This window comes from Chlamydomonas reinhardtii, chromosome 12, assembly GCF_000002595.2.
Source record: "Chlamydomonas reinhardtii strain CC-503 cw92 mt+ chromosome 12, whole genome shotgun sequence".
Classification (NCBI taxonomy): Eukaryota; Viridiplantae; Chlorophyta; class Chlorophyceae; order Chlamydomonadales; family Chlamydomonadaceae; genus Chlamydomonas; species Chlamydomonas reinhardtii.
The window spans coordinates 2523811-2545435 of NC_057015.1; the positions used below are offsets into that span (position 1 = coordinate 2523811).

General features: G+C 63.0%; 5 protein-coding genes across 5 annotated transcripts; 1 reads left to right on the forward strand and 4 right to left on the reverse strand.

Annotated features, from left to right (window-relative positions):
- The first annotated feature begins 2 nt into the window (after window positions 1-2).
- Window positions 3-3274, forward strand: CHLRE_12g506000v5 (uncharacterized protein). The gene is made up of 3 exons (XM_001690953.2): window positions 3-184; window positions 426-1257; window positions 1660-3274. The coding sequence occupies exons 2-3, from the start codon at window positions 577-579 to the stop codon at window positions 2680-2682; spliced, it is 1704 nt and encodes a 567-aa protein (XP_001691005.1). The 5' UTR covers window positions 3-184; window positions 426-576; the 3' UTR covers window positions 2683-3274.
- Window positions 3275-3276: 2 nt separating this feature from the next.
- Window positions 3277-5752, reverse strand: CHLRE_12g505950v5 (uncharacterized protein). The gene is made up of 3 exons (XM_043068154.1): window positions 4881-5752; window positions 4308-4631; window positions 3277-4068 (listed from the first exon to the last, which is right to left on the reverse strand). Exons 1-3 carry the CDS (start codon window positions 5448-5450, stop codon window positions 3814-3816), a joined length of 1149 nt encoding a protein of 382 aa, XP_042918213.1. The 5' UTR covers window positions 5451-5752; the 3' UTR covers window positions 3277-3813.
- A 64-nt stretch (window positions 5753-5816) lies between these two features.
- CHLRE_12g505900v5 (uncharacterized protein) lies at window positions 5817-9932 on the reverse strand. Its single transcript, XM_043068153.1, has 10 exons — window positions 9506-9932; window positions 9046-9273; window positions 8577-8773; window positions 8288-8418; window positions 8079-8165; window positions 7819-7921; window positions 7418-7608; window positions 7248-7302; window positions 6932-7029; window positions 5817-6724 (listed from the first exon to the last, which is right to left on the reverse strand). Exons 1-10 carry the CDS (start codon window positions 9657-9659, stop codon window positions 6625-6627), a joined length of 1344 nt encoding a protein of 447 aa, XP_042918214.1. The 5' UTR covers window positions 9660-9932; the 3' UTR covers window positions 5817-6624.
- A 134-nt stretch (window positions 9933-10066) lies between these two features.
- Window positions 10067-12112, reverse strand: CHLRE_12g505850v5 (uncharacterized protein). The gene is made up of 5 exons (XM_001690771.2): window positions 11966-12112; window positions 11718-11823; window positions 11412-11597; window positions 11046-11245; window positions 10067-10812 (listed from the first exon to the last, which is right to left on the reverse strand). Exons 1-5 carry the CDS (start codon window positions 12074-12076, stop codon window positions 10699-10701), a joined length of 717 nt encoding a protein of 238 aa, XP_001690823.1. The 5' UTR covers window positions 12077-12112; the 3' UTR covers window positions 10067-10698.
- An 81-nt stretch (window positions 12113-12193) lies between these two features.
- On the reverse strand, window positions 12194-21612 carry CHLRE_12g505800v5 (uncharacterized protein). Its single transcript, XM_043068152.1, has 22 exons — window positions 20708-21612; window positions 20089-20433; window positions 19594-19745; window positions 19342-19422; window positions 18962-19148; window positions 18639-18740; window positions 18271-18393; window positions 17644-18043; window positions 17401-17459; window positions 16993-17253; window positions 16549-16796; window positions 16062-16241; window positions 15822-15870; window positions 15543-15632; window positions 15175-15294; window positions 14794-14865; window positions 14362-14457; window positions 13848-13954; window positions 13550-13680; window positions 13127-13223; window positions 12906-12984; window positions 12194-12744 (listed from the first exon to the last, which is right to left on the reverse strand). Exons 1-22 carry the CDS (start codon window positions 21278-21280, stop codon window positions 12577-12579), a joined length of 3720 nt encoding a protein of 1239 aa, XP_042918215.1. The 5' UTR covers window positions 21281-21612; the 3' UTR covers window positions 12194-12576.
- Window positions 21613-21625: the final 13 nt, after the last annotated feature.

Genomic DNA, 21625 nt, shown 5'->3' on the forward strand with positions numbered 1-21625 from the left:
GACATGCTACACCTTTACATTGTGATTGGAATTGCACCGAATAGCTTGACCTGTTATAAGGCCCTTCCGGGAACTACCTCGGCACGCGCTTTACTACGTGTTTATTGCACCGAATGGCTGGGCCCACATAATAGCTAGCAGCATGAGAACACTAGAGCGTGCTGGGCATTGCTGAACACAGTCGGTGAGTGGAGAAATTCGAGAGCCGGGCAGCCGCGGGTCAAGCAGGGGCCATGCCGCGCTTGTAGCAATGTTCTATCGTGCTAGTAAGGTTTGCAGCCACGCTCGACGTCAGGCGCGCTCCAGTTGGAGTGGATGCACCGGGGACCATGTTGGTCGCGTTTTGGCTATTCGCGACTGGGTATTCAAGCGTGCGTAGGGGAAACTATATGGTCTTCACCGAGTACCGGTTTCTGGAACTGCAGGTCACCCGTCACCAGGCACGAGCGCAGCTGGGGGGCCGCGTTCAGCAGCGTGCCACGCACGGGAACTCGCGCCCGGCGTCCCACACGGAGGCAGCAGAGCAGCGGTTAGCAGAACCCCTCCGATCACTGGCGTAGGAGCTAAGCAGCCAGGATGGAGATCTACCATCAATATATTAAGCTGCGCAAGCAGTTTGGCCGCTTTCCAAAGTTTGGGGATGAGGGCAGCGAGATGCTTGCGGACATCCGCCCCAACGAGGACCACGGCAAGGAGTACATCCCGCGCAACCCCGTCACGACGGTGACGCAGTGCGTGCCGGAGATGTCGGAGCATGAGGCGAACACCAACGCGGTGATCCTGGTCAACAAGGCGATGAGCCACGTAGAGGGCGGGTGGCCCAAGGATGTTGACTACACGGAAGCGGAGCACACGATCCGGTACCGCAAGAAGGTGGAGAAGGATGAGGACTACATCCGTACAGTTGTCCAGCTGGGCTCGTCAGTGGAGGACCTGATCAAGCAGAACAACGCGGTGGACATCTACCAGGAGTACTTCACGAACGTGACGATGGACCACACGTCGGAGGCACCGCACGTGAAGACGGTGACGGTGTTCAAAGACCCTAACAACATCAAGCGCAGCGCCTCCTACGTCAACTGGCACCCAGACGGCTCCGTGCCCAAGGTGGTGGTGGCGTACTCGATCCTGCAGTTCCAGCAGCAGCCGGCCGGCATGCCGCTCAGCTCGTACATATGGGACGTGAACAACCCCAACACGCCCGAGTACGAGATGGTGCCCACCAGCCAGATCTGCTGCGCCAAGTTCAACCTCAAGGTGGGGAAGCGGCTGCGGGAGGGGTGAGGGAGTCGGGGAGGGGAGGGGATTGCGGGCTAAGGGACGCGGGGCAAGGATAAGGGGGAAGGGATGCGGGGGCAGGGCAGGGGTGCTGGGGCAACAGTGCGGGAATGGGTGGCTTGGCAACGGCCGCGTGTGGTGTTACCCGGTGGGCGTCCTCAAGCATCTAGCGCAGCCGAAGGTGCTTCCTGGCAGCTGGGAGTAGGCAATATCATCCCCGTGCGCAAGAATCTGCCTCCTCGCCGTTCGCCGCACGCATCCGCTTCCTCACCGTTCGCAGCTCTTTGCGGCTCCAGCTCTCACCTCCCTGACTCCCGTCCCTTCCCTCCCTCCCTCCCTCCCTCTCCGTTCCTTCCTCCCCTGCTTCCCTCCTCTCCGCAGGACAACAACCTTGTTGGCGCGGGCCAGTACAACGGCCAGCTGGCCTACTTCGACGTGCGCAAGGGCAACGGCCCCGTGGAGGCCACGCCCATCGACATCAGCCACCGCGACCCCATCTACGACTTTGCCTGGCTGCAGTCCAAGACCGGGACCGAGTGCATGACCGTATCCACGGACGGCAACGTGCTGTGGTGGGACCTGCGCAAGATGAATGAGTGCGTGGAGAACATGCCGCTCAAGGAGAAGAACTCGGAGACCACGGTGGGCGGCGTGTGCCTTGAGTACGACACCAACGCCGGCCCAACCAACTTCATGGTGGGCACGGAGCAAGGCCAGATCTTCTCCTGCAACCGCAAGGCCAAGAACCCGGTCGACCGCGTCAAGTACGTGCTCAGTGGCCACCACGGCCCCATCTACGGCCTGCGGCGCAACCCCTTCAACTCCAAGTACTTCCTGTCCATCGGCGACTGGACGGCGCGCGTGTGGGTGGAGGACACGGCGGTCAAGACGCCCATCCTCACCACCAAGTACCACCCCACCTACCTCACCGGCGGCACCTGGTCGCCCTCGCGCCCGGGCGTGTTCTTCACCATCAAGATGGACGGCGCCATGGACGTGTGGGACCTGTACTACAAGCACAACGAGCCTACGCTCACGGTGCAGGTGTCGGACCTGGCGCTCACGGCCTTCGCGGTGCAGGAGAGCGGCGGCACGGTGGCGGTGGGCACCAGCGACGGCTGTACCTCGGTGCTGCAGCTCAGCACGGGCCTGTCCGAGGCCTCGCCAGCGGAGAAGGCCAACATCAACGCCATGTTCGAGCGCGAGACCACGCGCGAGAAGAACCTGGAGAAGGCCATCAAGGAGGCCAAGGTGAAGGCGCGCAAGGAGCAGGCGCGGCGCGACGAGGTGAAGGACAACGTGACGGAGGAGCAGCTCAAGGCGCTGGAGGACGAGTTCTTTAAGACCACCGACCCGGCGGTGGGCGGTGGCTATGGCGCAGGGGAAGGCGCGGCGGCGGAGTAAGGTGGCGGACCAAGGCGGCGGGCGGGGGAGTAGGGGAAGTGGTGTGGAGGGAGGAAGGTGCCGGCGTTGTGGTGCAGGCGGGCGGGTTGAGGTGTGGCGGACTGGGCTCGCATGGCCTGCGGCTGCGGTGGGCGGCGTGCGTTGGTGGCGGGTGTGCTGTGCGGCAAGCATGCGTCAGTCGTTTCTCTCGTGCCGTGTACATGTCTGTGCCACCGCAGTGCGTTTGTCATGGGAGTGCGGAGAAACGAACTCACGACATGACACTTTGTGCGGCGGTGCTCGAGTGGCCTTACATTAGGACTGACATTCCTTGTCACCGAATCGTGACTGGACGGTGAACTACTTGACTGTTAGGCATGGCGTGTCTAGACCAAAAAGTATGCTGACGCTGCAAGGCATTTCATGTAGCTAGGCCTAAGTGGGACTGGAAAGCGGTGGGGGTAAGGTGCCGCTATTGAAGACGACATGGGGTTGTGGTATGATTGGCGGCCGCCAGTCACGCTGAATGAATACACGATGCAGCCAAAGAGGTATCGGTGTGAACACTCGGAGGAGGCGGTGCTGTAAGTTTGCTACACTCGAGCAAATGTGTCAGCGTGTGCATTTCTTTGTGTTTCTGTGTAGTCGTGCTTCTGACAGCACATGATAGCATTACATGAAGGCCACAAGACGCCACACTTTTACAGTAGCTTGAGCATGGTCATGAAGAGCACACACAACCGTCCGGCTGCGCACAAGCACATTCATCAATCATGGATGCAAGCGGGCGCCATCGCCCCCACCAACGCGGCCCTCGTCCGGCTGCCACCGGTCCAGCCAGCAGCCCCGACGGCCCGATTCCCAAACTCAACCCCAGCACGCAATGCCGTAACGGTCATGGACTTCCACCACAAATCCACAGCCTGTCACGTGGCCCTGCAGCCTTGCATTCCATGCCGCCGTTTGCAAACACAACCCTCACCCCATTCCCGGCACGCCATCTGCGGAATCAGCTGCACCCTACGGGACTTTACCAACCTGCCTTACCACTGTCCCATCGCACACCCATTCCCGGCACGCCCTGTACCGTGCATGCCCTGCCCTCTTGCACCAACCCACCGCCTCCGCCGCCGCATCGCCCTCACGCCGCCACTACCGCGGCGCCAGGAAGCCACTGGGCCGCCGCTGGCCCTGCCGCTGGTGCGCCGCCGCCTCCTGCAGCCGCGCGCGGAAGGCGGCCGGGATGTCCTCAACGCCGTCGTATGACTTGACCACGTCACGCACGTCCTTTACACGCCGCATGGCCAGGAACTGCAGGAAGGGTATCAAGTCGATGAGGCCGGTGTCGCCGGGCTGGCCCTTCCACGGCTTGAGCTTCAGCGTGTTCTCAGGCTGCAGCGCCCAGGCCTGAGGGTATGGGCACACAGCGACGGGGCGAACGGCAGCATTTGGTTGTGTCAGGGATAAGAGCGGCCACCGCACCCGCAGCGTGGGACGTAGGTACTTGCCCGTAGCATCCACATCCCTCCTGAATCAACAGCTCTCCCCTCCCACTTCCCGCATCGCATCTCTCTCGCCCCGTCCTTTCCCGCCCCTCCCTTTCGCCTCCCCTCCGCGTTCCCGCCCCCAGCAACGTTTGGCCGCACCTCGGGCTTGGCTGAGATCATGAGAACGTGGTTGAGGTCGCGGTTGATCTTGGACAGGTCACGCACGTGCTTGCCGTCCAGGTACTGCGTGTCGGTGCGGTACAGCCGGTGCATCACAGCCACCCGCTGCGGGTCGAACTTGTTGAGGATGGGGTCGGCGTACGTGTACGGCTCATCCGTGTACACCACGATCTCAAAGTACTGCGCCATCTCCAGCAGGAACTCCTGCACGCCTGGGCGCTTGTAGATGCTCCAGCCGCGCTGCCGCGTCCACTCCTTCCACACTAGCACCTCATCCAGGTCCAGCACCAGCGTGATGGCGCCCTGGGCAGGAAGTGCACGGCGGACACGATACCGATAAGAGGAAGACACGAAGACGGCTTGGCGCGCAAGGCAACAGGGGTTTGATGTAGGGCTGGGGCGTGCACAGGTCGGCATCTCGGCTCGCCAGCACGACCGTCCCCAGTCGTCATTTCGCGCATCAAGAAAGCCCCGGGCACACACCGAAGCACGATCGCACCACAGCATCACAGCACTAGGATGCGTCTTGCTCCCCGTCGCGTCCCCACGCACCTTCATGGCTGGGTGCTGGTCCGGCAGCAGCTTGTCGGTAGCGGGGTCAGTGAAGTCCTTGATGCGGCTCTCCATGTCGTGCCGGAACACCAGGTAGCGCTGCATGCCGTCGCACCACAGCTTCCGCAGCGGGTTGGGCTTCTCTTCCGCCTTGAGCTCGGCGCGCGTCTGCTTCACGATCGACACCAGCTCCTTCGTGTCGTAGGCGTAGGTGTAGTAGGCGGCGGTGGCACCGAGGCCGGTAGCGCCGAGCAGCGCGCCGCGCCACAGCATGCGAATGGCGCCCCACACGCCGCCGCTGGGCGGCTCCACAGGCAGCTCGCCTGTGGCCTCCAGCTGGCTCTTGATGCGCTTGAGGCGAGCCTGCGCCACCTCATCCAGCACGCTGTGCGCGCCCTTGGTCTCCGAGGAGAAAAGCCGCGAGCGAAAGCCCGCCGCGGCGGCGCGCGGCGCGGAGGCGGAGGCCATGGAGGCGACTGAGGCCTCGGCAGCGGACGACGCTGCCGAGGCAGCGCTGCCGCCGGCAGCGCCCCCAAGGCGCCCCAGCAAGCCCGGAAGCCGTCGCAACATCCCGCCTGGCCCCTTCAAGCTAGCGATCAGGTCGCGCCCGCAAGGCCTCGAGACGAAAGAAGAACCTCTGTAAAAGCCTACTCCGGGTGATTCCGCAATCGATGATGGAACCGGGGCGCTCCGGAGCAAACACTTCCAGGTTGCGATGCAACGATCAATGTATTTAGCTTGTTGCCAAGCGGTAACAGCGAGTACAACCGGTATTGGCGTGTCAATCGCCGACGCAGGTTTCTTACTCTTGAGGCCTGGGACAAAGGTATAAGTAAGAGTGTAAAGATGAAGTCCTGTCCTGGGTCACAATCAGTATCATGTGCGCTTGGTCTAAAAGAGCCCAAAGTCCCGCATGGGGCCCCCGCACCATGGCAGGTACAGCCCTTTCCCGTCATGCACGCACGCATCCGCACTCCTCTTCCTGCCTTTCAAAATGGGGCCCGGCATGACTCCGTCTTCAAAACAGTCGGCCATGGGCCCATGGCTTGACACTGAAATAATGCGGCCACAGCGAGTCGAACTTGGTCTCACACCTCCCCTGGTGCGGGTCGGACTTGCAGCTTGACCTGTAGTACTCCCCCATGAAGCAAAACGCTATCTGGCCATGAGGGGCCTTCCCAGCTATGCATGCATTTGCATAAAATAGTTATCCGCAGGGTAACAACAGTGCGGCGTAAGTCATGTTACAGGGCGAACCTTTCCATTCGCTAGTGGTGGGCCCCAAAACCAGTCCGTGCCTCCTACCTTCCCAGTCCCACGTCAACAGCTCCAGATGATTCATGGTGCCCCCACTCCTGTAAGTGCCTCCGTCGCAATAGGTGTCCTCACATGACTCTAATCTAATAATGGCGATATTTGTCCTGCCGTGCGGTTGTCAATGAATGGCCTACTTGACAGACTAACCCTTGGGCCTCGTTGTGTGTACCTTCGTCACAGGCGCGTGGCGAACGTGAAGCTGTCGCGTTTCACAGCAAGCGCTCGAGTCCCATTGGCGCCATACCGTATGTACCCCACACTGTATACTCTGAAACCCGGACCTTGTGATTTGGTCACGTAGAAGCACACACGCTGGCGCCTTGTGCCGTCAAGTGCCACTAGTGCCGAACCCCAGAGATCAAGAGCATGATGGCAGAAATACTACAGCTCAGGCAGAGGAGCCTGGACACGTCCCCGCTCCCCTCATTCACCAGTGCAAATTCATTTGCCGAGGGTCGTCATGGCCCACATCGATATAGGGCGCGTCGGCGCTGCATCGCACGACGGACCGCATCTCGTCTACCAACCTGTGTCGTACGCACGCGCAACGTGAACGGGCAGGCGGGTGCAAGAGAGTCAATGCCGGGGGAAGTCACGAGTGCAGCGGGTGGCACCTTGATTCCGGGTGCCTAAACGGCCGCATGAGTGCAGGATTGGCAGCGGCCCTGTGGCCGCATTGCTGCAGCATCAGCACAACCGGTATCCGGCGAGCTGCTATGCCGACGCGGACGCACCTGACCCAGTGGGAGTCTATGGACCCCACGAAGCCGCTGCACTCCAGCGCCAGGTCTAGCTCCAACAGCGTGTTGAGCATGGACTCATACACCGCGTCCTGTCAGGGCGCCAGCGGCACGGAGCGGCGTCAGTCCTTGGCTGATCCCGAATAAGGGCTAAGCTGCTTAACCCCAGCCAGTGTTATGCCGATCCTGGAATGGATGTTACCGTAGCTACGTAAAGATTAAATGAGGTCCGCAGAAGGGACCCGACATGCAGCCGCATGGGAGGCCTTGTAGGTGCTCCTCTCCATTTCATAGCCCGCCCTCCACCCACCTTTGGCACGGCGTCCAAGTCGTGGCCGCCTCCCGCCTTCCTGAGTCGCAGACTCCTGCGGACCGCGGTGTACACGCGCCACGTGTACATGCTGCCATACAGCGCATGCGGCTGCGCAATGCCCGCCTACTGCCATGCGCATCCCCAAATATCACGTACGCCGGACTCACATGCCGCCGCCAAAGTGCTTCAAGCCCGCCACGTAGCCTGTATGCCATCTATGCGCCCCTGCATCGGCCGTTGCACCCGTGCCGTTCGCAAAGTACGACAGCGTGTGGCCGCTGGAGGCGCTCAGGAAGATATGGTCATTGAAGCGGGTCGGGTCCAGCGCCCGCAATTTGGCGGCACGCTCATCATAATCCTGTCGTGGAGTCGCATCGCACACGTTGCATGTGGGTCAGGGAATTCACTGCAGGCGCGTCATGACGTGGTTAGCCACAGGCCAAGTTGGGTACGGGCGCTGCAAATATAGCAGCCCCAGAACGTGTATGTACAGCCAATGCATGGTGCATTGGCATCCACCCAAGGAGCCCAGGAAACCAGACGTGCCGCTCCATGGTCCTTCACGCACCGCGTCTTTGAAGTCGGATGCCGCGGCGCCGTCACCGCTCTTTCCGCTGCGCGCTATAACCGTGATACAACCCGGCGACGGCTCCGGGCCGCGCAGCTCCTGCCTGCAGCGCAAGAATTCGTCCAACAGTCAACGATCCGCCCGCACAGTGCTGCGGTGAGGACATAGGTAGCAACACCGGCGTCCAGTGCAAACCGCGAGGGAGCGAGGAGTGCCGTGTGCAAGTGCGTGCGTGGAGCATGATGCAGGCGGGCACTTACATCCGCCGTTTGCCCAGGTTTGCCAGAGTGCCCATGTTGGGCCGCAGCAGGTACGCCGCCGCCTGCGCCCGCCACCAGTACCGGTGCCTGTGATGGGTGGGAGCGGCACTTGTCTTACGCCAACACCTTGTAAGTAAGCGTCTTTCAGCATCTGATTAGCAGTCCCTTTGGGCTCCCACGCTCTCGCCGACGGTATCCACGTCTCTCACTTTTGGTGGTCCACGGCTGTCTGCTGCAGCCGCTCTTCAAACCTCTTGGGCGCCCGGTGCCGTGCCGCCTCCACCATCGCCGTGTTGGTGAAGATGATGCGCGGCTCTCGAGGCACAGTCACTCCTTGCGGCTGTGCACGGGGAGCAAACACGTGGAAGACACGCGTCACTTTCCCCACCCCTTTCCTGGATGACCGCACCGAGGGCAACACGAGCCCAAGGGCAACGGTCTGCTCACGGGGCACGTCAGGCTCTACGTCGGTGCCCTGGCCACGGCCGAGCCGCTTGCCTGTGACTGCGTGGTGTTCAGGGCCGCGATGATGTCGGCCTCTGAGGGCCTGCAGCTGCTGAAGGGCAGCAGGTAGCAGCTATCCAACGTGTTGCGCAGCGCCCCGCACTCCGGCACGCCCTCCGCGTGCGGGCTGCCCGGCGCCTCCACCAGCACACGCCCGCTGTCCAGCGCTAGCTGCAGCGCCACCCCGAGCTCTGCGGCAGAGTAGAACGGAGGGCACCGGGTCACAAGCCCGAACGACTGGGTTGGGGACGCGTTCTGCCAGGCGTGGCCCGAGCTACAACCCCGTGTCCTGCCCTGACACGTGGCCAACTATCGTAGCGCACGGACCATGAAGGAGTGCGCGCGACCGCCCAAATCTGCAACCATCACTACGACCATTGCGAGGCGCCCGCGAACGTCGTCTATTTAGTGACAAGGCTGGTGAAAACTGAAAAGAGATACTGCAGTTCCGGCCTTGGCGCACCATGGATGGCGGCGGCGAAGCCCTGCGGCTCCACTCGGTGCACCAGGAACTTGGCGCCGCCACAGCCCGGCGGGTTCATGGCCTGGAACACCTCCTGCTGCGCATCCTCCGTCAGAGGTAGCACACCGCCGGTGTGCTGCCTCTGAGACTTGGAAACCCAGATGCCCGGGATCCAGCGCTGCGGGCAGGGCGCTGCTGGGCCCACCAGCCACCCGCCCGACGGCTCGTCTGAAGGGTCAGCCGAGCAGCGCAGTACCGCAAGGGGCGGGTGTCTATCAGCTGTATATGCTCGGGGTGCTAGAACCCAGCCGCCCAGGCCTAAGAAGTGGGTATGTCCAAGGGTACCCCTATCACCTGTGCCATGCGTGGAGGTTCCGGAGGCGCTAGCCCCCAGGCTATTCACGCAACCCCACTTACCCCCGTAGGTTCAACCCCAGGCAATACACGCAACCCCGCTTACAGAAGATGTGGTTGTGCGTGAAAGGCTCCGGCAGACGGTGTGGCAACGCTGTCTCCGCGAAGTGCACAATTTGGTGATAGTTGACCAACGTCAGCACTGTCACAACCACAACAGATGCTAACACAATCTTCTTTGCCCTGACTGGCAGCACCATAGCAGGCCCCGCGCTAGAACTCCCGCGAGTGAACGCTATGCAATTACAATGAAGGTAGCATTCCTTGCCTTCCGAGCAGCTTCAGAACGTATAATAGTACTTACTTGATGTGTTTTACGATTGTCTCGAAGTTCCGAGACGCGGGGTCGTTGCAGTGCCCGATCCGTCGCCCCCCCCTAAGGCTGCGACAGCTGCCCATGCCGCCGCCCAGCCGCCCGCCCTCACCCCGCATCTCCGGTAAACATTACTGCTGTAAAATTGCATATCGTAAATCATAGTTGCTGTGCTGTGCTTGCCATATTAATATACTGCGCAGTGTGCGTACCACGGGAGGCGAACACGGGAGCCCTGCACACACAGTTTCGACCGCATGCGCTATCTGCAAGTTGCACAGCTCTGTAAACCAGTGAAGACCTTGGTTACACACAACAGTAATGCCGGTGATGCAGCTCGAAGCCCTCCACACCCCGAACTCAAGTCAGAAAGGCCCTCAGGACTGTTTAACCTGGTTTAACCCTCGGATCGTGCCAAGGGCCAACGCATTCATGTCATACCCATTCATCCGCAACCCGCGGCTTGCATCCTCTCCTCTCGGATGACATCCTTCACATCCATGCGGCAGCGTTTAACAATGTAGTGACCTGGCCACCGAGGAGCGTGTGCCTGCCGAGCTTCTGCTTGGCCATTACGCAATCCTACCCCCAATTGTGGAGCCCAACGCCATTGCACTGCATGAATTATCAACTGCGGGTCTGGCTTTCACACGCGAAGTCAACGCCTGCTTGTTGCTCGCCCACAAATACTTTGGTGCCGGTCACTGGCACCAGAGCTTCAGCGGCTCCATGCCAACCTCCTCCTCCTCCTCCTCCTCCACCGCCGCTCTCCCTCCCATCCTGCTCCCTCGCTTGCAGCCACCACACACGGCGCGCTGCGCCTACCTCGCGTCTCCCCCACGCGCTGCCGCACTGCTGCATTGCTGAGCAGACGCCAGCTGAATACAAAGCAAGAAGCTAACTAGCTAGCTCACCAGCTAGCTGCCTTATGCCTTGCACAGCACGTCGTCGCTGCGGAGCACCACGAACTTGTCGCCGCTGGGGGTCTCCATGTTGTCGCCCGCGTACTTGAAGTACAGCACCTTGTCGCCGGGGGCCAGCTGCATGAGGGATGCAGCCAGGGGCGGCACGTGGCGTTGGGGGGACAAGAGTGCGCCGCTGACAAGGCCATGTGCCGTGGAATACGTACGGCATGGCTACAATGTACGCCGAGAAATGCCGTGTGGCCCGATGCGGTGATTGCCCATCCAGTGCCGCACGCCCAACCTCGGGCTTTACACGGTCCTCCGCCCTCTCATCCCTTGTCCACAGCCTCCCCCCCCCCCATGCTCACCGGCACGGTCCGGCGCTTGCCCTCCGCGTCCTTGTCGTACTTGCCGGGGCCCACGCGGACCACGGTGCCGCTGAGTGGCCGCTCCTTGGCGGTCTCCGGCAGGAACACGCCGCCCATGGTCACGTCCGCCACCTCCTCCACCTTGATCAGCACGCGGTCAGCCAGCGGCTGCAGCTCAGGCACGTCGTCGGCCTGGGCGTCTGCGAGGTGAGGGAGACAGGGTCGCGGGAAAGAGTGCGGCAGGTTGTGGGCGGGCGCGCTGGCGCTTGCAAGGATAAGAGGTAGAGCAGCTGGGAGATAGGACCGTCCAGTAAGCTACTGAGGTGCTGAAGACAAGCTTGCAGCAGGAGCCGGCGCTGCACTCACTGGCGCGGGGCATGATGCCGATGACGTCGTCCTCACGGATGAGGATGTACTCCTCGCCGTTGGACAGCTTCAGGTCCTGGTACATGAACCCGAACTTGCTGTAGACCACGGTCTGACCAGGCTGCAGGTAGAAGGGGCGGACCTCGCCGTCGCCAACGCGGCCATCGCCCAGCTGGACCACCTCACCTGCAGGGCCATCCGTGAAATGAAATCCGTGTCAAAAACACACCCCGCATGCCTCCCACCAGCCTCCCCCTCGCATCTTTTAGGGCTCCATGCGTCTGCCCCCGTGCAATTGGACCGTACCGGAAGTGGGCTTCTTGATAGCTGAGGGAGGCAGGAGAATGCCGCCGCGAGTCTTCACCTCCTCCTCAGCAACCTTGACCAGCACGCGATCGCCCTTGGGAGCGACCTACAGCCATAATTCAGCAGTGCCCAAGTCATTTAGTGTCCATAGGCTGCGTCCGGGCGATGAGGTCGCGATGTGCCTTATCTAGAGTCAATGTTAAGCTCATGCCTAGTTCAAATCTAGTATATACTGCTTGAATGTGCACCTTGGTGAAGGGAGCGGGCACGCTGATGGCCTCGGCACGGACGACCACCGCCTTGCGGCTCGCCTTGCCGGAGGCACCGAACACACCGCGACGAGACAGGCAGGTCTGCATTTTGGCTATTGTGACACAATGTAAGAATGTGTATAGGGTCGGTGTGCAAGAGGACTCTAAAGACGTCCAGACGCATGCAGGCCCCTCTTCTAGAACGCCCGGCCTTGCAACGCGCGCTTTGCTCAGCCCTTACACGAATGCACGATTAAACCGTGCTATATTTCAATGTTATGACATATTTTGCGGGCTGCACACCCTGGCGACCCGGCGGGCCTGCACCCGCACCCGCACACGACCCTCTCGCAAGCTCCTTGCCGACTGCGGTTGGGCGCCGCTAAACCCCTTGGCACAAGCGCGCGCACAACTAACAGTCACGACCAGCTAATCGCTCACTCATATTAAAACCGGACGGGGTCACAGACTCATAGTGCACCGTATGCACGCACGCACACGCCCCAACGGGCCTGGTAATACGGTACGCACGCGCTCCAACCATTCAGCCCGGCCCCCACGCCCCGTGCTCCATTGATAGCACCCTGCGTCCCTGCAACACCTCTGCCTCACAGCTGCACGCCCATCGCGCCCAGAGTCGCGCCCACGGTGACGGCTCCATTGCCTCCGCCCGCGCCCGCCGCCTCCGCGGCCAGTCGCGCCGAGGCTGTGACGCCGGTGCCGTCGTCTGCCAAGAGCCCCACCGCTGCCGCCACCTCCCTCGTCGGACGCGTGTCCTGTGTTGACCAGGAGCGTTACCGGCAGCATCATGTGTTAAGCTCGTTCTAGGCATTTCAATGTCATAGGAACCCCGGTTGTGCTTTTTGCGGAGCAGGGACTTGAAGCCATGGATCTGCGGGCGCTGTTGGCGTTGTAGTGCCCACTAGGTAGCACCCACCTTCATGGCCGGCAGCGTGTACGACACGTGGAGCGAGTCCAACGCCCCGGCCAGCACCAGCATCGCCTTGCTCCGCCACCTGTATGCGCCGCGTGTGCGGGGGTTGCATCAGGGCACCGCACACAGATTTTCTGGAGGCAAACCATGCAAGCAAAGCCGGCTGGGCATTGGGCCCTAGCCCCTCCCACACAAACCCGCTTTGGATGCCGCATCTGCCCCACCTGCCAGTGCGGCCTGCGTCCTCTCCAGGGTGGCAGTACTCCCAGAACACCGACAGCTGCAGCTTGGCGGGGTTGGTTAGCGTGCGAGCCAGCACACCTGCACACGTACACAGCAAGGAATTCGCATGCACAGTGTCAACCCTCTCCTGTGGTGCTTGTTGTAACACAGCAAGGACAGGGGCACAACACTCGTTCTGTTACCCCTTAGCACAGTAAGGGACAGGGCACGCGATCAAGGTACGCACAAGCGTGCATTCCGCGCGTGACAGCTTCTACTCACCCCCGCGCGATCTCTGCGCCTGACATCCCTTTCCGTTTTGACCCCAGCCAAAACCCAGTCCACCCGCGTCCGTGCCAGCCCGCCAATCCCGTGCCTCCTCGCCTGCACCCACCCATCCACCGCGTCCATCCATCCACACCCACCCGCCGAGCCGGTGAACTGCTTGGGGTTGTCTGCCAGCCAGCGCTTGAGCCGCGTCTCCGCCGCCTCCAGCGCACTCCCCGGCGTGGCGATGTCCACCAGCAGCTGCGCCGAGTCCCAGTACGTGTCTGACCTGCCCGTGGCGCGTGTGGGCGGGTACTCTTGTGGCATGGGGGCCGTGTGTGTGTGGCGCATGCGTGTCGTACGGCATGTGTGTGTGTGTGTATACGTATGTGTGTGCGTGTGTGTGTGTGTGTGTGGTAATCGTGGTGGCGGACGCCGTGTGTGTGCGCTGCGCACCTGCTGACGTTGACGATTGCCTCGCCCATAAGTTTGGTGTTGGGGTAGTAGAGGCGGCGGCCGTCGCCCTTGAGGAAGGTGCAGAACAGCAGCGCGATCTCCTCAACCTGGCGGAGGTGGTGGGGCAGGCGGAAAGGCGGAGGGTGTTGGTGTGTGAGGGCGTGATGGGTTGATGGGGTGGCAGTGGTGACAGAGGCAGGCCAACTGGGCGCTGGAAGCATCAGAGCGTCGTGGTGGTCCAAACCAGCGTTGTTCAATTCCTTCTTGCAAGGATGAGGAATTCCGCATAATCCTTGGCCGCATGTCCCACACGCCATGGTCATTGACGGCCCCCCGCCCCGTGTTCCCGCTGTGCCTCTGGACATCGGCACTTCCATATTTAGTGCAAACCGTTCGCATGAATGGATAACCCCCACCACCCCCACCACCACCCGGCGCCCCCCCCCTCGCGACACTTTTCTGTACCATCTTTGCACCCCCCCACCCCCCCCCCCCGCCCCCGCCGCCTCCCCACCTTGACCATGTCGCCGTTGGCCAGCAGCACGTAGTCGCCCACGTCGAAGGGGTGCACCACGAACAGGAACAGCACGGCCTCGTAGATGGAGCGGATCTGGAGGGGGGCAGGAGGCGGGAGCAGCAGTTGAAGGGGGGGGGGGCGGGTTTGCAAAGATGTTTGGAAATGGGGGGGGGGAGGTTTGAAAAGTGGGTGATTGAAACCAAGCCCAGTGATCGAACCCACGGCGAGTACGGTAATCAAAGCGACGGGGAAGAGGTATGTACCATAAAAGACTGCACTTGCGGCACCCCGCGGCACCGGCTGCCCCGTCGGTTGCATGGCCGAACCCGCAACCGGGGGCCCCGTGCTCGTGCCCGGCCAGCGTGTCGGCCGGGCCTCCCCACCAGTACCCGCCTGTCACCGCCGCTGCTGCACCCGCCATCCACCTACCGAGTTGCCAAACACGAACACGAAGGCGAGCGTCACAGAGCTGAACGTCAGCCACAGCTCTCGCACGTTGACCTGCGGGCGATGCCCCAGGGGACGCCCGGTCGGCAGTGAGTGAACGCGGCACCCGCGTCCAAAGACAAGGCGCTCAGGCGTCACCGCGTCGCTACGCTCCAGTCCGCCTCCGCCACCTCCGCCACGTGACCCTCTGCCCGCCCCGAGCCCACTGCAGCACAACACCTTCCACCAGCCCCCAACACCAGGGCCCCACAACACAATCACACGCACACACACAACACACACGCATCGCATACACTGTCTATGCGCTTTTTTTCCTTGTGCTCTGTAACACAAACACACACACGCGCGCGCGCGTACACGCACCTGGAAGATGATAAGGTACACGAAGGCGAACAGCACGTGTAGCACCACGCCGCATATGAGCTCCAGCTTGGCCACCACGGTGCGCGTGTCCTGCAGCGTCAGCGCCAGCTTCTTGCGCTCCTGTGCGAAGAACCGGAAGCGGCGGCGATGGTGAAGAGGATCAGAGCCAGGATCGGGCGGTAGTACAAACACACGGGTTTAGAGCATGCTGCCCCCGGGGCTACGGCGGGCTGAAAGGCAACTTGGGAGCGTCAGTGCGCACAGCTGCGCGTTCGACACGTCCACGCCTGGTCCTCCCGCGCCGTCTGCCTGCCTGCTACTGCCTGCTACTGCCTGCTGCTGCCTGCTACTGCCTGCCCGCCTCGCACCTTGTAGATGCGCACCACGGTGTCCACCATGTTCTGCAGTGTGATGCGCCCGTCGCCGTCGTGGTCGAACACCGCAAAGGCCTCGCGCACCTGAGGTTGGGAGCCGGGGGGCGCCGGGGGACGCACGCGCGCTATGTGGAGGGAAATGGGGCGCGAGCAAGCGTGCAAGCGCATACATGCGTGTGCGCGCGCATGCAGGTGAATGCGCGCAACGCGTGTGCATTGTGACTGCGTGGCGACTGGGCATGCTCCCGGCCGTGCGGAGGCGGCAGAGCTCACCTCCTGCGCCGTGCCGAAGAAGTGCTCGAAGTCGCGGGCCACAATGTACCTGCGTCATCCATGGTCATGCGGGAAGCAGCCAACAATCACAGTGACCCACATCAGCCGCGCACGGCGGCTGGCTGGGCAGGCATTGATTCCCCACCCGCAACCGCCACCTGCTCTAACCCAGCACCGCTACCCCCAAACACAAGTCTACCATCATTTTCGGTCCACCCTGCCCCGCTTTAAATCTCCCACTTGCGGCCGCGCAGGTCTGACAGCCCCAGCACATTCATGTGGATGTAGAAGGCAAGGCGCTTGGCCTCCGTCTTGCTCGTCACCTCCTTCACAGCCTCGCCGTCCTCTGCAGCCGCGCGCAGCTGGTCTGACAGCGTGACGCCCATGCGCAGCTTGTTGCGGCGGATGTGCTGCTCCAGCCTGCGCGGGCGGACGGGCGGGTGGGATGTGTGCTCACACTGCTGCACGCCATTCTCAGTGAGATATCAGTAGTGAGGCGCGCCAAAACGCGGGCCATGGACAAGCAAGGGTGGGTGGGCTGGTGGGCATTGCAGTCCAGACAAAGGCCAAAGGCGATCAGGGGCCGCTGTACATGTAAGCAGGACTGGACGGGTCGGAGGTGCCGATGCGTCGGGCAGGAGAGCCAGCACCAGCTCCATAGCCAGCGCGGCCTCAGGCCATTCAATATACCGAGTTTCTCATGCTGCCGCCTCACTACAAGCCTCACCAGAACAGGGACGTGCGCAGTTGACTAAAGTCAAGGCGGCCCGGCCCCCCGCCGCCACCCGCCGCGCCAATGCCAGGGCCCAGCCGCCCGCCGCCGGCTGCGCCGCCGGGGCCGCCGCCCGTTGCGCCCATGCCCACAGGGCCGCCGACGCCGGGGCTGACGGCGTTGGCGGCGGCATTGGCGGCGTCTACAGCCGCGTTGCCGCCATCGACACTGCCGTTTGAGGGGCGGCTGAGGTCCCATTGCACCTGCGTGGCGGTGCCAGGCCGCCAGGAGCACCGGCGGCATGCACAATGGTGTGTTCGTGCCGACGTGTGTACACCCTGGATGCTGCGTGTCACAAAGCATGTCTCCCCGTCCGGCGTTCTTTCCTGAAATCCCAGCCCCTGCCAAGCCCTCGCCCAAGGCCCAGCGGCATCCCAGCCGAGCACCGTCGGGACGCACCTTGGTCTTGGCGTACGTCTTGTGGAAATGCTGACGGAACAGGCGCAGCAGGTCAGACCAGCTGTGCGGGCGGCCGCGGCCGCGGCCCCCAACCGCCGCCTGTCGCCCCAGCTCACGCGAGGGCCTCCGGCCGCCCTGCCCCATCCCTGCGCTCGCGCTACTGCCCCAGCCGCCGCCCAGGCCTGCAGTGCCGCCCCGAACGGAGCCGTCGGCGCGGCTGCCACCGTGCACCGACCCGTCAGCGCCTTTGCTCCCCAGCGCCTGCGAGGGAAGGGGGACGACACTGGAAGTCAGATGGCGGCAAACGCCGGAGCACACAGTTTGCAGTTTGCAGGACTGCAGGTCCCAACTGCCGTTGCTAGTGTTGCTTCTGCTACTGCCCTGCCCTGCTGCCAGCCAGGGACACACCAGGAGGTCACCGGTACTGTGGGCGTGCGGGTTTGCCCGTTCGTGGCTCCGGCGGCCGGCTACAGGCAGCACAGCAAACACACACACACACACACACACACACGCGGTTGTCAGGTGCTTGCCCCAAAAACACACATGAACGTCAGGTGCGTTAGGTAAGTCCGATGAAGACACAAGAAGAACATTTCACAACGTCCAAGAGCCTTCCACAACTTCATGGTGCTGCTCTGCAGAACAGCATACCTTGTTGGGAGGCGGCGGCAGCTGCTGCCGAGTTCACCGCCGCCTCTGCCGCCCTGACCGCCGCCGCGGCGTTGGGCGGCATGGACTGCACATCCCGCAGCGCCGCGGCGCCCGCCGGCCCCGCAAACGGGCTCGCCAGCGCCACACGCGACACCGGCTTGGCGCCGCCGTGACTCCCGCCCCCCCTCCCAGCTCCTCCGCCACCAAGCTCGCCGGCACCGCCGCCTGTGGCGCACCCGCCGCCGCCCAACAGACCTCCGGCGCTCTTGCTGTGGCCCATGTGCGGCCCGGAGTTGTACCCGAAGATGTTTGCCAGGTGGTAGCCAAGGCCCAGGTGCGTGAGGGCGTCGGAGGCGGTGCGGCCGGGGCAGGGCCTCGACAGCGCCATCAGCACCAACTCCTGTGGCGGACATGGGGAAAGTGAGCACGTGCGTGGTGGGAATCAACAAGGCTAAGTGGTTACCGTGTTCGTCTGCAGGGGAAGCACAAGGAGATGACCTCAAACGTGTTTGTGCGGTCATCGCCTGGGCTATCGTTCCTGCTACGGCCTGTCCCGCACGCTCGCCCGCACAGCCGTGCCCCCGACCCCCGCCTGGCCCTTAGCCCGCCGCGGCCGCAACTCCGCACCTGCTTGACTGACTCCTGCATTCGCTGCAGGTAGCCGCGCGAGTGGAAGTGCTTGGACAGGGCCTTGGCCGTGAAGGCCTTGAGGCAGTTGGCCAGCAAGAACAGGGTCACACACGTCCAGGCCTGCGGGGGGTGAAGGGACGGGCGGGTCACAGGTGGCAGTCAGAGGGCGGCAGGGTCTGGGGAGGACCCTATTCAACGCGTGAGGACCCAGGCCCGAATCGGCAGCCCTCCGCCGTCACCCCAAACGCCTGTTCCCCCCCTTTTATCCCTTCGGTTCGGTTCTTTCTCACTTCTGCCTGCTCGCCCGCCCGCCTGCCCGCCTGCCCGCCTGCCCGCTTGCTTGCCCGCTTGCCCGTGTGCCCCACCTTCATGGCTGTGCCCTCTGAGCTCTTGTACTCGGGGTCCAGGTAGTCCACCACCACAAAGTGCGCCAGCAGCTGCCCGCACACGGAGCGAAGGATGCGGACCTGCGGCGAGGGCGGCGGTTACGTTCATGATTAGTTAAGAGGGGGGGCGGGACCGGGTCGGGGGCGGGGGCCGAGCTCAGTGAGTAGGGTAGGTTGTGCAGGGCGAAGACAGGAGAAGGGGTTGAGCAGGGGTGTGGAGTGGCAGAGCCAGCCGAGAGGAGGGCAGGATCTTGGGCGGCTGATGCCGTGCCGGAAACGACTCCCCAACCCCGCTCACACACCATGTGCCGGCGCACGCCCAGGATGTGGTAGATGACCATGGCTGGGCCGCCCGCGGGGTCGCCGCGCCGCTCCTCGGGCGAGCCGGGGGCGGGGCCGGCGCCCTCGCCCGCACGCACCGGCGCCGAGACGGGCAGCAGCGACTCCAGCAGCAGTACCACCAGGAAGATGCTGAACCAGGGGATGTACCTGGGTAGGTGGCAAAGGAGGTTGGCGTGAGGGGCGCACGGCGTGCTTTTGGCGTTGGCGAAGCACGAAGGCGGGCTGGTCTGCTGCGGAACGTTTGCGCGTAGCTGTGTTTCCGCGGTGTGCTACATTCACAGATACATGCAGGGGTGATAGGGCGAGTTGTCTCAGGCAGTCAATAGCCCCGCGCACTCACCACACCGGCGGCAGGCAACCCACGATGAGGAACCAGCGCCAGCGCGGTAGGCCCGCCCGCTCCGCCGTGCCCCACGTCGTCCTGTACATGCGTTGGCAGGAGTCGCCAGCGGCGCGGCAACACCGGAAACCATAGACGTCAGCTCGGCCCCACCAAACAGTAATTATCCTCATGTTCCCCAGGATTTCCCAGCACCGTATACGTACCCCCCCAACCGCTACCATGCACTAACGCGCTGAAGCGAGGACGCACTTGGAGAAGTAGATGGCTGCCCCCAAGCCAAATCCCGTGATTAGCGCCATGAGCGAGCGCTTGAGGGTGGCGCGTGTGACCACCTTGAGCCACAGCCGCGTGTCGGCCGCGTGTCGCAGCTGCTCGTCACGCAGGTACTCGTTCAGCTGGGCCTGCGCACGTGGGGTTCCGTGCAATGCCGTACTAGGTCGGGCGAAGGCGATGATGAACAAGCATTGTTGCACAGACTCCGAGAGGGGGGGCGTTTGTTTGGTCAGCAGAACGAGCTTGTGTGTGTGTGTGTGTGTGTGTGTGTGTGTTAAAGAGCACAAGGAAAACGTTGCGCAAAGACAGTGTATGCCCGTGTGTGTGTGTGTGTGTGTGTGTGTGTGTGTGTGTGTGTGTGTGTAGGCCGTTAGTAGTGAGGCCATTGGACGCATGCAGTGCCCAATACTACCCATCCAAGGACCTATGCACTGTCTCCCGCCATACCCAAGCACACAGCCGCCGTCTCACCACTGTTTCTTGGTCGCCCTCATCCTCGATTCCCTCCTTGCATCCGCCCCCGCCCCCTCCTGCTCCGGCTCTGCCGCCAAACTTGCCGCTGCCTCGCCGGCCCATTGCCCCGCCAGCAGCAGCACCGGCAGCGACGCCGGTCACCACGGCTTTGCCAGCACCAGCGCCGGCACTAGCACCACCACCCGCGCCACCGCCACCGCCGCCTGCTCCCGCGGTGGCTGACGCACCGGATGCCTGGGACGGTATGGATCCAGCCCCGGGTGCGTGAAACGCCGGCACCGCTGTGTGCAGGTCGCCAGCCAGAGTGCTGGCACGCAGCAGCGTTGAGGCCTGGCGCTCAGGCTGTGGCGGATGCAAGCGAGTGCGTGGAAGGCGGGTGGGGAGGGATGGTTACTAAGCAGCGGTAAGTGTAGAGAGCGTACCATTGCATGGCCCTTGCCGGCGGTGTGGGGCGCTACGTCGCATCTTGCATCCATCACCCATCAACACTTACTACTTGGGCTAGCCGCTGCGACTGGAGGCACCGTGTCGCAACATTCTGGCTCCCAAGTTTCCAAGTGCTCACCCTTAAGCCCCTTTGTCGCAGCACACATACCGGTATGCCGCTCCCACCTACCCCAGCACGGGTTGTGGAGCCGCCGCGGCCCACGGGCACACCGCTGCCGCCGCTACGACCACCGGGCGACATCAGCCCCGGACCCGAGCCGCCGCCTGGCTGCAGCGCCGTCGCCGGCGCCATCGTCTCGAACGGCGACAGACTGCTTGCGACACCGCTACCACCCCTCCCGAATGCTGTAGCCGCGGTTCCACTCGCAGAGGTGCGGCCGAAGGGCGGGTTCCGCACTCCTGCCGCCGTGGAGGCAGCCGAAGCCGTCAAACGGAATCCATTCGACGACGGCCCCGGCGGGGCCCTGCTGCCGCTGCCTCCACTGCTGACGGCGGGGGTTTGGGCAGACGCAGGTGTAGCTGATGTGGGTCGGTCGGAGCGGTCCCAGGCGCGCCCCAGGAGCGAGGAGCGCTCATCCACAGGCGGTTCCTCGGGGCCGGGAGATAGCGTTGGCGCGGTAGGCAACGACGGGGAGCTGGGCGTGATTAGCACCTGCTCCAGCTCTGTGGCCGCCGCCGCGCTCGTTGACGGCCCTGTTACGCCGTGCGGCTGGCCCGGAGCGACCTTGCCCCGGGCGTCCATCACGACTGCGTCAGTCGGACAGGCACGGCGTGTTGGGGCAAGTAGACGTGTGTGCACCGCTGGGGACGTATGGTAGGGGAACCGCGCTTGCTGCTGGGTGAGCTCGGCTCTCTGCGGCTATCTGCTCACTTGCTGCCAGGCGTCAAGCGGCTTCCTTGAAGTTCTCCGTGTCCGCCGCGAGCAATCGTGGTTTTGTGCCAAACAGCGCAAACTCAAGGATTTACGTTGTCTTCGCTAAGCCTAGATGCATGATAATCTTCAACTTATCTATGCACTTGTAGCAATCTACGATAGTGACTGAATTCTAACTTTGAAGGCCTTCTCCCTTCTGGAAGGGAAGGATTC